The sequence below is a fragment of the Natator depressus genome, chromosome 1, assembly GCF_965152275.1.
Source record: "Natator depressus isolate rNatDep1 chromosome 1, rNatDep2.hap1, whole genome shotgun sequence".
NCBI classification, from domain to species: Eukaryota; Metazoa; Chordata; order Testudines; family Cheloniidae; genus Natator; species Natator depressus.
The window spans coordinates 318,812,248-318,829,068 of record NC_134234.1 but is presented as its reverse complement, the minus strand read 5'-3'; the positions used below and the strand labels follow the sequence as shown (position 1 = coordinate 318,829,068).

The window sequence follows — 16,821 nt, the reverse complement described above, 5'->3', positions numbered from 1 at the left end:
CTTCCCCCATTCCTACACTCCGAACGCTTACTAGTCTGCAAATCTTGTGAGTCTGCACTGGCTCTCCAGTTAATGTATCTGTTCTCCCTCCCCACCCCCCTTCTTTTTTTAAAATCCAACATATTGCTAAACTACAAAATCTGGTACTGCATAGTGGTTCTCCCTGTCACTAGTGCAGGTTGAGAAAGTTCTATTGTAAATTGTAGGAATCTGTGTATTGTTTAATTCGGTATTTTGTCGCTGGAATCTATCTAAATCTTTTAAGCTCCGCTCATCACCATGGCTTCTTTGTAAAAAGCTGCTTGTTTGTATAAGATGTTCTACGTAACTTTAAAACATATGACTAGAGTTTAACAAACCTTACTTTGTTGTCGGACTTGCACACTTTTGCCACTGTTCATTTTAGGCACAAATTTTAAACTCTCTGGCTAATGTTTGACTAGAAGAATAATGCACAATGAAAAGTTCAAATGCTAAAACTGTTCTATTCACCCTGGATTTGGACTTTGCTTTCTAATTGTTTTGAGACTTGGAGTTGCTCTACTTCAACTTGGATAGTAGCAACACGAGCAGTGACACAACCTTAAGAGAATATTTACTGGATTTCAAGAGTTTGTGCAGCATATAACACTACAACATTACTGTGACTGTTGTAATCCCCAAATACTGTTCTGTAACTAAACAATGCAGTGGAAACTATAGATATAATTAGTTGTTATGCTTCTGTATCCTGTGTAAAAACCATGGTAACTCTGCCCTACTTCCTCCCACATCTTTGAACACTTCGTCTAAAATGGCTACCTTCTGATAATTGAAAATTGCTTCTTGTTCTTGATACAAGCTGTTGACCTGCACTCTGGGCCAGGAGGGCCATTTGGCCTGGGCCTCAAGCTCAAAGGGGGCCTCAAATTTGGACACTTTTAATTTTTTTTCCATTTGATAAGTTTGGAACTTGTTTTTATGCGCATCCCTATCGGACCAAAATGTGACACACGCTCTCAGCTTAGACCTGCAAATTTAAGCAAATAAGAGATGTGATTTGGTAAAAGACATAATTTTTTGTTATAGATTTTGTCATATTAAAGAGTTAAAAATGTTCATAAATATTAATAAAAATATATTGGTTCTGATGGCACAAGATTAGACTGATGAACGTGTCCTCTCTGATCAGCTGATTATATAAACAGACCACTACTTGCGGCTGGTGCTGGATCAAGTGCATGTTGAAAGGTAGAGAATTGTTACATTTTAGTATCTTTATAGTTTTATGCCTAGTTGACTAAGGAATTATTTGTGTGTGAGAATTCCTCATTAGTATCTTCACGTGGTAGGCAAAAGAGGTGACTGGTTGGTTGGCTGAGCCCTAGCTTGGTAGCTTGGCCATCATCATAGGCTTTTGTAGTCTATAGGCCCAGATTCAAGGTGAAAATTTGTGAGGACAATCTTGTACAGTAAGTTTCGTGAGGACACACGTTTGAAATATTTGGACATTGTCCTTCTGTCTGTATCCGTGTCTGTGTTTTCTATATATATGTCTTCCCTTTGTCTTCAGCTCAGCCTGTTATATTATACCTTGCGTGCTTGAGTTTTGATTCAGTGATAAGGATAATAACCTGTCTGACTGTTTCATTTTGTGTTCTCAATTAGTATTCCTTTGTTTAAGTCTTTTCAGCATTTGTGTACCATTCAGCATTTGTGTACATGTTTACAGTAGACGATTTCAAGTGTAGACAAGCTGCTTATTTACAGCAGAATATTTCAAGTGTGGATAGGCTACATATTGACCAGATTGATCACTATGAAGAGGAGATTTGAAAGTGGTGCAAGCAAGAGATGGCAAAAACAACTGAGCTCAAAGCCAATAACTTCATTTCTCACACCTTACCCAACAAACAATGCTACAGATAATGACACCTCTACAACTGCAACAGGTGCTATTTCAATGCCAATACCTGAACATGAGGACAGTAGTGAAGAAGGAGAAGTGTCAACAGTAACAGATGCAGCATAAGATCCTGTGTACATTCAAGAAACTCAACAGCCACAGGAAGATGCAGATCTTAATGCAGCAATTCATGAGTACCACAGGTTTGACTGTGACTAACATTGGAATTATTGACAAGAGCAATGCTGCCCAAATGCAATCTTTTCTTCAAATTAGTTGTTCTGAAATTCCAAGTAGCATTCCACGAGATGCTGATAATCATGCTTTCCCTACTCATCTGCTGACAAAAACTCTTCCAAATGGTGAGACCTGCACAAAGGACTGGTTATGCTGGAGTACGGAAAAACAATCTCTGTACTGTACACCCGCTTCATTTTGAACAAAAGTGCTGCAAATGCATCAGTTCTCTCTGATCAATCAGGATGCAGCATCAACAGAGGTTGGAGGAAGTTGAAAGACCGAATACCATCACATGAGAGTTCTGCGTCACACAAAGAAAACCTATGTTGCATGGAAATCAGCCAGTAGAGCAGCATCAGCTGAAAGTTCAGTTGAGAATCTACTCTTGATTGAACTCTCTACAGAAACTAATAACTGAAAAAAACTTCTTGAGCACAACCTGAATGTCATCCTTTTTCTTTCTGAGAGGGGATTGATTTTCTTTGGTTCCAGACAACGTATTGGTGATCGTGTAAATGGAAACTTTCTAGGCATAATTGAGCTCCTCAGCAAATATGACCCACTTTTATCAGAGCACGTTAAACGTGTTCAAGAATCACAAGAGAGTCAAAAGTACATGCAAGTCCATTATCTCTCCACACACATACAAAACGAGTTTATTGAGCTATGTGGGTCACTCGTACAAATAACAATTCTTGATGAGATTCGAAATGCCAAGTATTTTTCAGTCATTGTTGATTCCACTCCAGATTGTTCTCACAAGGAACAGACTACTGTGGTTATTCGATATATGAAGATTGTAGACAGCTCAAAATTTTCAATTGAAGAAAGATTTGTTTTGTTTGATACTTTCACGAGAAAAACTGGAAAAGAAATTGCTGCTCGAGTACTAGCAATTCTAGAAGGTTTTAAGTTAGATTTTCAGGTCTGCATTGGTCAGGCCTATGACAATGGATCTAATATGGCTGGGAAGTACAAAAGTGTACAAGCAGTTCTGTGTGAGCATAATTCACACACTCAACCTTGTAGGTGTTGACTGTGCTGAACCATGCAAGGAGGCAATTACTTACTTCGGAACTGTTCAGCAAATGTACAAGCTCTTCAGTAGCAGTCCACAAAGGTGGGAAATTCTGAAGCAATATCTTCCTGTTTCACTGCATAGGATGTCCAAAACCAGATGGTCTGCATGGATTAATGGTGTTCAACCAATTGCACAGCATTTGAATTCAGTGAGAAAGGCTTTAAATGAGCTTGAATCTCAATCTCACTGCATAGGCTCGAACTAAACTTCAGTCTATTCAGAAGCACGTATCCAAATTTGAATGCATTCTGATGTCATCTTTGTTGGTGAAGCTACTTACAATGATCCACCAAACTAATCTGGTAATTGAAGCACGAAATGCTGCACTTGATGTTGAGAGGGATAACATTGAAAGTCTTATCCATGACATTCAGCAGATACGTGAACAATGGGATGTGGTCCTGACTGAGTGCAAATTAGTAGCACAGAATATTGGCATTTCATCTGAAATCTCCACCATTCGCAATTTACCTACTGAATCCAATGCCGAGCAGCATAATAGGGTCAATGTCTTCCTTGTCATCGTTAACTCTATTCAGTCAGGTCTTACGCATCGATTTGAGTCACTGCGACTGATTTGTACCCCTTTTTGGGTTTCTCTGGCAGTTCAACAGACGGAGTAATGAAGATCTACTTTCTGCAGCTGAACAATTTCAGCAACAGTACAACAAAGAAATCTCAAAAGATCTCAGTGATGAGGTCATCTTCCTCAAATGACTATATTCCACGAACTTTAATTTGGATCGCAAGCCAAAGGAATTGCTTCAAGAAATTCTCAAACTTGGACTCTCTGGGGTGTATCCTAATATCACAATTGTATTGTGTATTTTTGTCAGTTTGCCTGCATCAGTGGCTTCAGGTGAGTGCACCTTCAATGTGTTGAAGCAGGTAAAGAACTATCACCATTTAACTATGGGATAAGAGCATTTGAATGGGCTTCCCATGCTTAATATCAGCTGTGACATTGCACGAAAGCTAATTTTTTCCTCAATAATTAGTGCATTGATTTGCTCAGAAAAAGGCTAGAAAAGCATTTGTTAAATAAAAAAATATTCAAATTATGTCTGACTCATTTTTTGGTGCCTTATTTTGTTTTCATGTGTTGTCATTTGTTTTTTTTTTTTTTTTTAAATTATGGCTAGAGGACTCAAAAGCTGGAAGTGACCCGGGCCTTTCTGGACCTCTGAGAGGGCCTGCCTGCATTTAAAAAATCCCACATGTGCTAAGTTACTAGTATGTCAAGCCTTCAACTAGAAATAAAATGTTACTTCTGCCTAATTTGTCTTGCAAAAGCCACTGCACAGGAGTTGCATTCCACACTATTCTTTGTGATAAGTACATACACAGTAATCTCAGGCACTGTAATTAGGTCCTGAGGACCTTTAAAAATAAGTTTCTTTTTATTAGGTGCCTAAGTATTGATTTAGAGGCCTAAACTTACTCGCACATATTTGGAAAATTTTGGCTAAGCCAAGTTTTGATTCTCTCAGGCTGTTGGACAATAACCTTTTTCTTAATGTTTGTTCTCTAAAGGCTAAATATTATGTGAATATTTGACAGCCTAAAAATATCCTATATGTGTTGCTTTTATTATTTATATTAAATTTGTGGCTATAGGGCCCCAATTAAGATTTGGGGCCATTGTTGTAGGCAATGTACAAAGGTAGAGTAAGAAACAATGCCCCAAAGAGCTTATCTAAATAGACAAGACCCTTTACCTACCTATTTTCTAACTTGCAACTAGAGTATGACTTGTAAGTTCCATGTCAGTTTAACAGTGTTATTGTGTGTGGTTGTTTTGGTATTTTTCATGTAATATTTTTGGATGGGGTGGATTTTTTGTTTTATTTAGATATTCTGTGTATTATAGGGCAGTGGTGGGTGAACAGGAAGGGATTAGCCAAAAGGAAAAATCAAAGAAGGGACATTGAGGGAGGAAGGTAGATGGGGGTGGGAAGGATAGAGAGGAACATGTCAGGCAAGTGGGGTGAGGGACTGAGTGGAAGGGGGGTTGAAGCAAACAGTCAGATGGCAGAGGGGAAAGAATGTCCAAAGTAAAACTATAGAAAGTAGTCTGAAATCATTGGTGTCCAAAGGTGCCTTGCACTGAAACTGCTTCTGCAATTGCTTCGCTAGCTTTGATTGTCTCCTCTGGATTGGCTTCACCATAGAATTTCTCTCCCCTCCCTTCCCACTCCTCCCCCTGCCACATGGCTGAAATTGACATTGCTCATGTTTTTTAAATTAGATAGTAAAAGTGCATAGATAATTAACCTCTGGTCATTTTTGTGTTCACTGATTGTTCTCCTAATGCTGTATTTTATATAGTGGCCCTTATGGTAATTATTGATGAATCTCCTGTGAGAAGTCGATTTTACAATGTTATGTAAAGGTAATATGTAGATGTTTTGTTTTTTGTTTAGAATTTGTTACCAAAAGTAATATTTTGTGCCTTTTTCTTTGCTAGCTTTACAATGAAGAAGTTCTTGATCTATTTGATACAACACGTGATATCGATGCAAAAAATAAAAAATCAAATATCAAAATACATGAAGATTCAACTGGAGGAATTTATACAGTAGGAGTTACAACACGAACTGTGAATGGAGAAGCAGAGGTGATAAATGAAAATAAGTTTATATATAACATATGCATCCCCAGTATAAAAATATGGATTGTCTCTAGTTTGATGGACAAACTTGTTAAACCCTGACTCATTTATCAGTCCGTCCGTCCCCATCCCCCCCGCCCTCAGTTCTTACTATAGTTCAAGTTTAACCATTTTCAAACCATAGATGCAGGCAGGGGGTGGTGGTGCTGGTGGGTAGAAAATACTAATGCTATTGTCCACGGTTTCTAACATCTGATAAACATAATGACTAAAAATGTAGGACTTCCTTTTCAGTAGTGACAGAAACTTCTGAAGCCCAGCAATTTAACTTAAGCTTAAAATAGAGATGAGAACTTTTGTTTCAGACACTGCACTCTTTTATGTCTTTAGGTTGATACAAATAGGACCTGCATTAAGTAAGGGCTTGTCTTCACTACTTGTGTAAGTTGACCTTAGTTACGCTACTCCAGCTACGTGAATAACGTTGTAGAGTCGATGTAACTTAGGTCGACTTACCCCCGTGTCTTCATTGCGCTGTGTCGATGGGAGATGCTCTCCGGTTGACTTACTTTACTCTTCCAAGGGAGCTGAAGTACCGGAGTCAACTGGACAGTGCTTTGCTGTTGTTTTAGCGGGTCTTCACTAGACCCGCTAAATTGACACCTGCTGCGTCAATTTCAGCAGCGCCGGTCTCTCCAGTAGTGAAGACAAGCCCTAAGAAAGAACAGGAGCTGTGTTTAGCATAGCTTTATGATGGTAGTGTAGTTCCAGCATGTATATGTGTACCCTAGACCCTATGTATACTACTTTTCCCATGTTAGGAAAGCATTTTTAAAATGACTTTTTCAAATGCATTTTTGCTGGTCAGAATAATTTTACTGCAATGGTTTTAAAATTCTGTCCCTAAATCTTGTTAGTGCCCGTCTTGGCACTAATGTGGGAAATTGTATTGTAGATGGTGTTCTAGTACACTACTGCTTTAAGTGATGGAGGGATATCTTCTTGTCACTCACTGAGTAATATAGCTGTAAAAAGCTCAGAAGAGTGTACTGAGAAGCCACAGTGAAACCACATAACTCTTCAGTCCACTCATAAGATTCCATGCAGTTTTCAATTAAAAGCCTCTGAAACATTAGTTGAGAAAGGAAACAATCTGTTTATAGCAAGAGCATTTCTAAAGTGCAGGCAGGTAAGTGTAGCAACTCTTGCTCTTTAAAAAAAAATAAAAAATGGAATATATACATTTTGTCTCTCTTACAGATGATACAGTGTTTGAAGTTGGGTGCTTTATCTCGAACCACTGCCAGTACTCAGATGAATGTTCAAAGCTCACGTTCGCATGCCATCTTCACTATACACGTGTGTCAAACCAGAGTTTGTTCTGCAGTTGACACTGTATGTATTACAGATTTAAAGTACTTTGCTTTAGTCACAACTTTTCCAAATGTGAATATTGATTTGTCAGACAACTGTTCTGTGTTTGAATTACATTTAGTAAAAATATCACACTCATCACCATGCCATTTGCTAGGCACTGTGAATAATTTGATCTAATCTGTGCACATGTAACCAGCCCCATAGCTGGAGGCAATAGTAGGCTTGTCAATTTCATATGTGAATCAGCCACTGTTGGGCTGCTTAGTTCCCTCTTCCCTTCCTGTGAGAGAGGCTTTCAGTTGCTATTGGGAGGGGGAGAGGAAGTTCTGCCTACGCACCTCTTATTGGTTATTCTGCCAGGGAGGCAGATGGGCAACCAATCATAAGGCTCAAATTTGCTAGGAGGGTGGACCTTCTCACTACACTGCAAGGATGGACTCCAGCCTTAGCCGGAATCATGTCATGAAAAAATAGCAAGAGTTGGCAGTACTTTGTAACAGGGGTCCTTTAAGGGTCAGGGGGCCTGGGGCCAGCCAGCCCTATTTTAGGTGGAGCCCCATTAAGAACTGGTTGGGAGCTGGTCGTTCACAAGGTCCCAACCAAGGTGAATCTCCTGCCCCCATAGCAGCCTGAAGCCATTTTCACAGGAGGGAGCTAAAGAGCTGAGCCGCTCAGAGCAGCTCTGCTCCCCTCCTGTGAGCAGTGGGGGAAGGGTGGTTCCTCTGCTCCTTGCCCCTCTTTTCTCCCTCCCTGTGCTACCTGACCTGGGGAGGGGGGGGTGCGGGGTGAAGACACTCTGGAGTTTCCCCCCACTCCTGGAAGGGGGAGAGGGGGACCCCAGAACAGCCCCCCCAGTCTGGGAGAAGGAGGTGAAGAACCACAGGAGGAGGAGAGGTGCAGTTGGGGCAGCTGAACTGATGGTGGGGCCGAACTGATAGGGGTGAGGGTTGGGGTGCTGAACTGATGGGGATGGGGACAGAATTAACTGCTGGGCAGGGGCAGGGAAGATATGGGGGTGAGAGCTTCTGCAACAGGGTCCAAAATCATCTTACTCAATGAATGTGGAAGAGTGGGCAACACTAATTATCACACACAGGAGATGTGCAGAAAGAGTTCAAAAATCAAGACAAACAGCCCCCCCCCCCCATGGTCTCTATAAAAAAAAAATCTCATAATTTTGGGGGGGGCTTAAGTCATGATTTTTGAGTCATGATTTTTGATCTCTTGAGGTTGACAATACTAGTTACACATCCTCTTTTCTGGGGGGCTTTAGTAAGATCTTTTGAAGATCTGGTATATGGCAGTACTGGATCCTGAAATCCAAACTGCAGCTGATTAAAAGGCTCTCTTGTGTTTCTACAGTGCCTAGCATAATGGGTTCTTGATCTTAATGGGGACCCTTGGACACAACTGGAATACAAATAAATAATCAGTTGTGGGCAGGGAAAGACGCAGTTCAGGTTTCAGGTTTTGCTTTTTTCCATAGACAGCAGCTTCTAGAGACATCTGTTACTAGGGTAACAGATTTACTCCTTTGGCAGACAGCACAGCAGATGCTGCCATGCTTTTCCTCTCCATGAAGGAGGGAGCATGCAGTAGTAGCTTCTGCTGCTCGGGGAGGGTAGGCAGCTGGGTCTGCAGTGGATTGAAAGGGTTCTATATCATCTACATTTATTCCCTCTGCACTTAGAGAAGTCCTTAAACCTATAGTTTATTTTCTAAGTTAGCAAGAATGAAAGGATGTGTTAATATTTAAGGAGTAAGAAAGGGTGTGTGCACATTAGCTATATAACTGTTACAGACTCAGAAGTAAGGTACTGCAGCTCTTAAGAAAAATGATGCATGGTAATAGCCTATTTTGAAACCTACAAAATCACCTGTGAGAAATGAAATGCTTGATTTCTAGTAAGTTTAAACCACAAAACATTGCAGTCAAAGACCACTAATGGCTGAGGGGATGCAAAAACTATCACACTCTGGTCACCAATTTTAAAAACGGTCCATATTGGTAGTGATTTGAAAATTTGTAATATTTTAACCAGTTTGCAGAGTACACCTATATGAAATGAGTTGGTCTTAGTCCAGCTTCAGTGAACGTGTCCACAGCACAGATTGCCATGAAAACAGACACTAATTGGTTCCCTTGATGCCAGTCTTAGCAGAGGATCCAAGGAGTAAATAAATAAGTACAGGGAAGGAACGATCTTCTTAACCCACAGGTTTCCTCCACAGTAGGATTGAGCCATATGGGCAGGATAGAGTGAGGACTACCGTTAGGTTTTGCTGCCTATGCTGTATCTGTTTTGAGATGGGTAAGTCGTCAGTCTCCAGGGTAAACAGCTGCATCAAACACACATAGTCTAGTAAGGACTGTTGCACCAGCCAGAGTAACCACAGTTGATGGCATCACACCAGGCATGGCATAGTGAAGTTCTTCAATCTGGCTCAGTCTTGTGAATCCATTAATCTCTGGGGTGGCCGTACACGTGGTGCCAGGTAAGGTCAGGACATGCACCCGTTTGCACAGTGATAGGAGAGTTTTGTGCTGGGGTGCTTTTGTCCATCCTGATGACACTGCTGAAGGACATGCAGTGGTGCTTTAGAATATAGCATGTGATTGAAGGAAGGGATTATGACATTCCACATGAAGTCAAACTACTTTATGCTCAGAATTTGGCACTGACAGGGCACGTGGAATGCCTCTTGCTGCTCCACTTCCGCCTTCTCAGAAGGTCCAGGTTTCTGTCTGGTATAGCTACACAGGCAGTATGCAGGTTTGGTAGGTCCTGAACTTTGTCTCAGTGCAAAGATATTGTTGCATTCCTAAGCAAGACCTAGGCTTCCTGCTGGAGGTGGTGAGACCTGTTCATCGAAGAACATCCAGTTTGCTGCAATGGTTTGAACTTTGCTTGCAGCCTAGGTAGATGAACTTGCCAACCCTTTGCATGATACTTGACCCCACTGGTACTGGGGGCTCTGGTGGCCTATCTCTGAGGTTCTGGATCTTGGTCTTCTGCCATGAGATGTTAAACCCCATAGTGCAGGTGGTGTTTTGGAGATGTTGGAGGGCAGGTCTGAAATTCTCTGACTTCCCTCAGGTTAAGGACTACTAATTCTTTTCTTAAAAAATGCTTTGGTGTGGCCTTATGACAATGAAAGAGAATGTTTTTGCTGCCATGCATGAGGGTGTGGATTTGAGAATGACTGACTGAAACCCTCCTATAGCTTAAGCCACTAAAGATAAGGTGCCCGACAGACTTTATGCAGTTGGTGTGAAGAGATAAGGGTGTGCTGGTAGCATTTGTTACCATCTTGATGGAGATGGTGAATTTTTCCTAACCTCTTTCTCCCTTCTCCTGCCCCTGCTTCATCCCCAGTCTAAAATGTGGGTTTTGCTAGAATAGTGGCAGCTGGGAAGAGGATCAGAAGAAAATAAGCATTTCCTAAAATGTAAGTCTGGGGTGATGCCCTAATGATAGTTGTGGATCAGGACTAGAATTATAAAGTATTAAATCAGTGGATCTTTAGCTAACATTCACTGTGCTATTTTGGCAGGTGGTTGAACTAAGCAAATGTATGTTATTTTAGAAGGTGACACACAATGCATTAACCAATACATTTTTAATCAATTATTGAGGTGAGTTGGGGGAAGATCCAGGTTTATGATCAAATTTTTTTGCCCAGCTGTCTAGCTTTTTTTTCATTTCTTAATACAATGTTTTTCTCTATTAAGAAGCAGTTGGAACCGTTAAGGCTGAAGACTCATGTGTGGAACTTTGTTTTGGTGCTGATATTTGTCTCAAGTTGACTTTTTATGAAAAACATGTTCATGTGTGAACCTAAATTTGAGGAGGATTTGGGAGTAATTGCTTTGTTAAAAAGAGATTAGTTTAATAAATTGAGGAGATGGAAGGGAACAGCACTGTCCCTTGTCAAATAATTGCTATTTAAGCCTTGTTAATATGCAGTAAACTGTTTTACATTTTTTCTTGTTGCAAAGCTTTATGAATTCTTTCTTTGTTGCAGGACAACGTGACAGATAACAAGATAATTTCTGAATCTTCTCAGACTAATGAGTTTGAAACCCTTACTGCCAAGTTCCATTTTGTTGATCTGGCAGGATCTGAAAGATTAAAGCGTACAGGAGCTACTGGAGAGAGAGCAAAAGAAGGCATTTCAATCAACTGTGGACTAGTAAGATTAAAGACTTGTTTTGTTAGGCTGTTAACCTTTTCTTGTTTTTCATTCTCTTCCATTGAGTAATCTCTGAAGTGGAAATGTTTAGTGATGCTCTGAACTAAGGACTTTTAGTATGAGAGCTAAGAAATGACAATTTATAGCAGTTCTAACTAGGTTCCCATACTTGTTAACAATTCCTGGGTTGCACTAGACTGTAACTGGAAAACTGTGGTATCAGTAATTCTCTCTGAAAGTAACTTGGGCACTGCAGAAAATATTTTTAGCTAAAGTATTTTAGCGGCAGTCACATTGTACAGTACTTACAGCAAACAAAAGCTAGAATTAAAATGTGTTTGCTGTAGTAAAATATTAAATAGAATTAAAAAATTATAGTAGATTGCTAGGCTTATAGTGATATTATGAAAATCAAAATATTTCTTTAAAAGGACACAATCAACTTGAAATATAATTCATTAAAAAAAATATAAAGTAGTTTCTGGTCCTATGTATACCCCTGTCTATTTCGATGATTTTACAATTGAATTTTACTATTAAAAAAAAAATATTCTCTCCCCTGTTGCTGTGTGAAAGACCCAGACAAACAGGGCAAATTGACAGACTTTAAGTGACTCCATGTCAAGCCTCTGATCCTTGCACTTGCTTGGAGTCCTGTTGGTTTATTAGGGCTCTGTGTGGGTATAAGGGGTCTGCCTATGCAATTTTCTTTACAGGACTGGGTACCAAATTTGTTTATTTTACGGGTGAAAACATGCCTTCTAACAGCCAGACTGCACACTTAGCCTGTGATCAGAACATAATTTCTCTTTCTTTCTGGCTCATGTATCACCAGTGATAAAGATTCTGCAACTGGAGCTTAGTTAACAATTTTATTAACATGGTGAGAGGCAGAAAAGAGTTCAGCTTAGTTTCCCAAAATTGTACTGACTCAGCAGAGCTAGCAGGAGTTTTTGGTTTCTCTGAGTTTTTTTAAATCTTACATGCTTGTTTTAGTAACAAAAATATAACATGCATAAAATCTGATTGATAAGGTGCTGCTTTTATAAAGTCACCATAATTGCACTTAGAAAAAAATATTTTAAACATTAAAATTTTAATTCACTGAATTACTTTTATAGCATTCTGTTGTAATTCAGAGGTGGCAAATAACTTAAACAAATTCAAGCATATGGGAACACTACTGAAAGTAGCATTGAATCTGAAATTTTATAATTGTTGGCTCAGTTAAGACATTTTACAAGAATATATTGGGAATTAATTGTACAGAGTGCCACCTTGTGGCGCATATTTAGAAGAAGAAATATAGCTGAGATGCCATAGCTGCGAAGACCTCAAAGACAGTGGTTATTTTCCTTTACAATTTAGACCTTGATACTACATATGTTTACACACATGAATAATCCCATTGAAGGAAATGGGCTTGCACGTGTACATAGGTTTTTGCAGGATCCAGGCAATAGATGGTTTATAAATACCATGTAAACACTTGCTATAACAATGTAGTGTCTGTAGTAACGGAAAAATCACAACTAAAGAATTCTATACTAGCACCTCAATAAATCAAAAAATTCAGGGTATTCCTTTCATATCTGCAAAGGTGTTAAGTACTCATTTTTGTGTCAGAATAATACTGATGCAAGATGTTTGGTTGTTTTTTTTCTTTTAATATAAAACCAAACTTAGTAAAATTAAATATAATAAGGAAGATACCTTCTATGAGAAATAGCTTATAAATGTAACAATCATCAAGTTAAATGGCTGTTACAAAACAAAATCATGAATACTGCTACATGTGACCCTTATTTTGGATTAATTAAGAGAACATATGCTTGCCATATAACCTGCTTGTTTATAAAGACAGCAGATTGCAACACTCATTTAATTTATTATTGTGAGCATGTAAATATACAATAGTGCATAACAAAATTACGGTACTTGGGTCAGTAACAAATATTTTTTTAGATAAGATAACTTAAAATTGATAATAAGTTTGTTGTAAAATTTGTCATCTTTTTAGCTGGCACTTGGCAACGTAATAAGTGCACTGGGGGATAAAAGTAAGAAGGCAACTCATGTACCATACAGAGATTCAAAACTCACAAGACTACTTCAAGACTCTCTTGGGGGAAATAGGTATGAAAATTGGCTATTATATACTACTTTGTGATAAACCGGGTTTGATGGCTCTGGTAAAGGACTGCATAATTTTAAAGAATATTATCAGCTTACTATATGAGGCCTAAAATGTTTTGGTTGTTGTGTATATTATTACAAAACTCAAGATGACTAGAAATGTATAATTTAAATGAAAACTTTCCTTTATCCTTTCGGAAATAAAAATACTTTTTATATTGTGTTAGTGAATGAGAACTGGAAAGTAAGATATAGTATGAACAAAAGTGAAAATGACCACTATATTTTCCTTCTGAGTGAAATTAAAAAAACCACTAACAGTATAAACATTTTTCAGAGTAGCAGCTGTGTTAGTCTGTATTCGCAAAAAGAAAAGGAGTACTTGTGGCACCTTAGAGACTAACCAATTTATTTGAGCATAAGCTTTCGTGAGCTACAGCTCGAAAGCTACAGTAGATTAATTTCATTTCTAATAGTCCAAGGTGATATTAGTAACATAAGGAAAAAATTTTAAGTTAGTTGACCTTGTCCCTTTCAGTGGCATTGTGGTTATACTTTGCTTATGGCTAAATTGTTTGAAATCTTAGCTGCCAATTAAGAGGAGAATCCTTTTTAAACTATGTCGTACAAATGTTGTAATTTCATTGTTGCATCATGGCCTTATTAGAATGTGGTTGGAAGTTGTAGTCACTTTCTGCTTGAAGCAGAAGTTTTTTTACATGACCTATTTTACATGGGATGTTCTGACCAGCCTTTGTTGTGTTACAATATACAGTTAGTGTCACAAAGGAGATGAGTTCATCAATATGAATATAATTCTGAAACATTTTATTATTATTGTAACAATCCCAGCAGTGTTTTATAAAAACAAACAAACAAACAAATAAAAAATACCCAAGAGGATTTCCTGATCTAACTGCCATTTTAATTTTGCAATCCAGTTTGCCTCCCAACAATATTTTTTGGCACTATTCTTCTTTATAATCCCTCACACCTTAGTGTCCCCGTTCTCCCCCCCGCCCCATCCTGGCTGCTGCTAACATTTGTATGTTTTAAGTGGTTTTGCAAACTAGTACTTACCCATTTGCTGCAGGGTTGGGGTTTGTGCGTGTGTGAGATTTAATAGTTGGATAAAAGACCAGTTTTTTTGTTAATATCAGTCATCATTGTAAACAGAAGCTGAGTAGATTTTTGTGGCTGAGCTGATATTTTTTCATGAGTTTTCCAAGCTTGGTTTAAAAAGTTAATTCTCTCCTGCTTATATTCCTCTAGTCTAATCCTTAGCCTCTAACATTAATCACAGCTAGTTACTGTGGAGATGACCGTTATACAAACGGAGGATTACGACTTCAGTGAGAAATAATACTCTGTACTTAACGTATGCTAGCTCTTTTCATCTTCAAAGTCATCATAAACATTAACCAGCTAATTAAGCAGTAAGCATCCAGGCTCCGATGAACCCTGAAAATCAAACAAATGTTTCCATGCAAATGTCCATAATAATTTAAAATACATAAGCCCTATCACGGAGAAAGAGCTTCTGCAGTTGCTGGCTGATAAATCTCCTGTAATACATATCCATGTACACTACTTTCAACTCACTTGGGGAAATGCTTTCCAACAGCAGCTGCATATGTCAGGTTACGCAGGAGATAGTCATCTATGAGTGCTTCTTGTTTTGGGGTGGAGTCTGACTCTCCCAGTCTGATCATCAAGTGTTGTAGTCCATCTCCTGGGAGTAGCCTCAGGATTTCTGAGCATATGCTCTCTCTGCCTCCTGCACTGTCATCTTCCTTGGCCTTTATGCAGCTTGCATGACTCAGGATGGCACAGATATGTTTAATGACGTTATGCTGAATTGAATCCTAAAGAAAAGAAGAAAACAAAGCTAGTCTATAAGCAGAATTGTGTCTCAATAAAACCAGTTAAAAACAGATATCGTGTTTGCTGTCACAGAAGAGGGTATTGTCTTTGAACCTAGATATACAACTCTAGTATGTGTGTGATAACCCAGACAGAACCTTTATCATATTGTTTTTAAAAAGATTTTAACAGGTGCATGACACTGTTTTGATATGTCACCAATCCATTATGGCTGTGACTGAGTGATCTCTTTACCAAACCTGGAATTGCCTAAAGATTTCACAGAGGATGGCTAACCGCATTTTGAAATCCTGACTGTCCTTGCAGAAATCAAATTAATAGATTTTTTTTCCCTCTTGACTGTCCCATAAATATTCTCATTGTGATAGGAATCAGTATGTACTTATTTTCATTAGTTGTGTAGTACACCTGTTAAAGTGGACAAGTCACTTCTATTAATTTTGTTCTAAATATCAGAGTTCTTTAACTTTGAAAAGCAGCTGTTGCTTGTGTGCAGTATTAATTCTTCTATAATTTTTTGGTACTGTAACATTCCATTGAATATATATATTGTATATGTTGTAGACATATCACACGCAATCTTTTATTACATAATAAGAGTTGCTAGTAATAAGTCCATCTACGTTGTACTGCACCCCAAGGACCTTAGATGATGGGAATGCTGCTATTGTGTCCATGTGTACTGTTCTCACTATGCATAATCCTGGCCAAAGGTTGATGCTGTAACAGTTCTGAAGCAGTATTTAAATATTAATCTTTTGCCTGGATTATGCATACAAAGATACTGAGCACTTTTATTTACTGAGCTATTTTATTTGATAGGCGTTTGCATTAGGCAGTACATGACATGAAAACTTGCTTAATTTTCATATTATTTTTAAATTGAAGGGAAAAGTAAAATGAAGGGAATAGAATGAATTTTGTTAAAACAGTTCATCGTGAAAGTCTGATGGTAAAGCAGAGCTGAAGTCACCACTCAGTGTGTCAGAGGGAAGTGTAGTATTATTATGTCAAAGACCTTGATTGAGCAAACTACTTAAACATGCTTAACTTGCAGCTTGAGTCATCAGTTTCACACTATCATAAGACTGCTTGCACGCTTAAAGTTAAGCGCATGCTTGAGTATTTTGCTGAATTGGTGCCTGAGTGCATGAAGGGAGCCAAAGAAGAATTCCTAAGTTCTAGTCCGAGCTCTGACATTGAGGTCTTTGGCAAGTTATTTACCTTTTCCAGTTTAGTTTCCCAAGCTGTACAATGGGGATAATAATGATGTGACAGACAATTAATGAGTTTCTCTTTGTAAAGTCTTTGAATTTGTAAAGAACTATATAAATGCTAAATAATTACCATTTATTTTACTTGTAGGATCTCAGATCAGTTATTGATCTAGCACAGAGTTGGGCAGACTATGGC

The 16,821-nt window shown here is 38.6% G+C and overlaps 1 protein-coding gene across 12 annotated transcripts in view; it reads left to right on the top strand.

Annotated features, from left to right (window-relative positions):
• KIF21A (kinesin family member 21A) overlaps positions 1-16,821 on the top strand; it is a 177,671-nt gene that overhangs the window by 77,203 nt on the left and 83,647 nt on the right. For all 12 annotated transcript variants that reach the window (XM_074942440.1, XM_074942433.1, XM_074942441.1 and 9 more), the window contains exons 4-7: positions 5,674-5,823; positions 7,078-7,212; positions 11,221-11,388; positions 13,409-13,524. In XM_074942440.1, the coding sequence (XP_074798541.1) occupies positions 5,674-5,823; positions 7,078-7,212; positions 11,221-11,388; positions 13,409-13,524 (569 nt within the window). The remainder of the gene's footprint in view (positions 1-5,673; positions 5,824-7,077; positions 7,213-11,220; positions 11,389-13,408; positions 13,525-16,821) is intronic.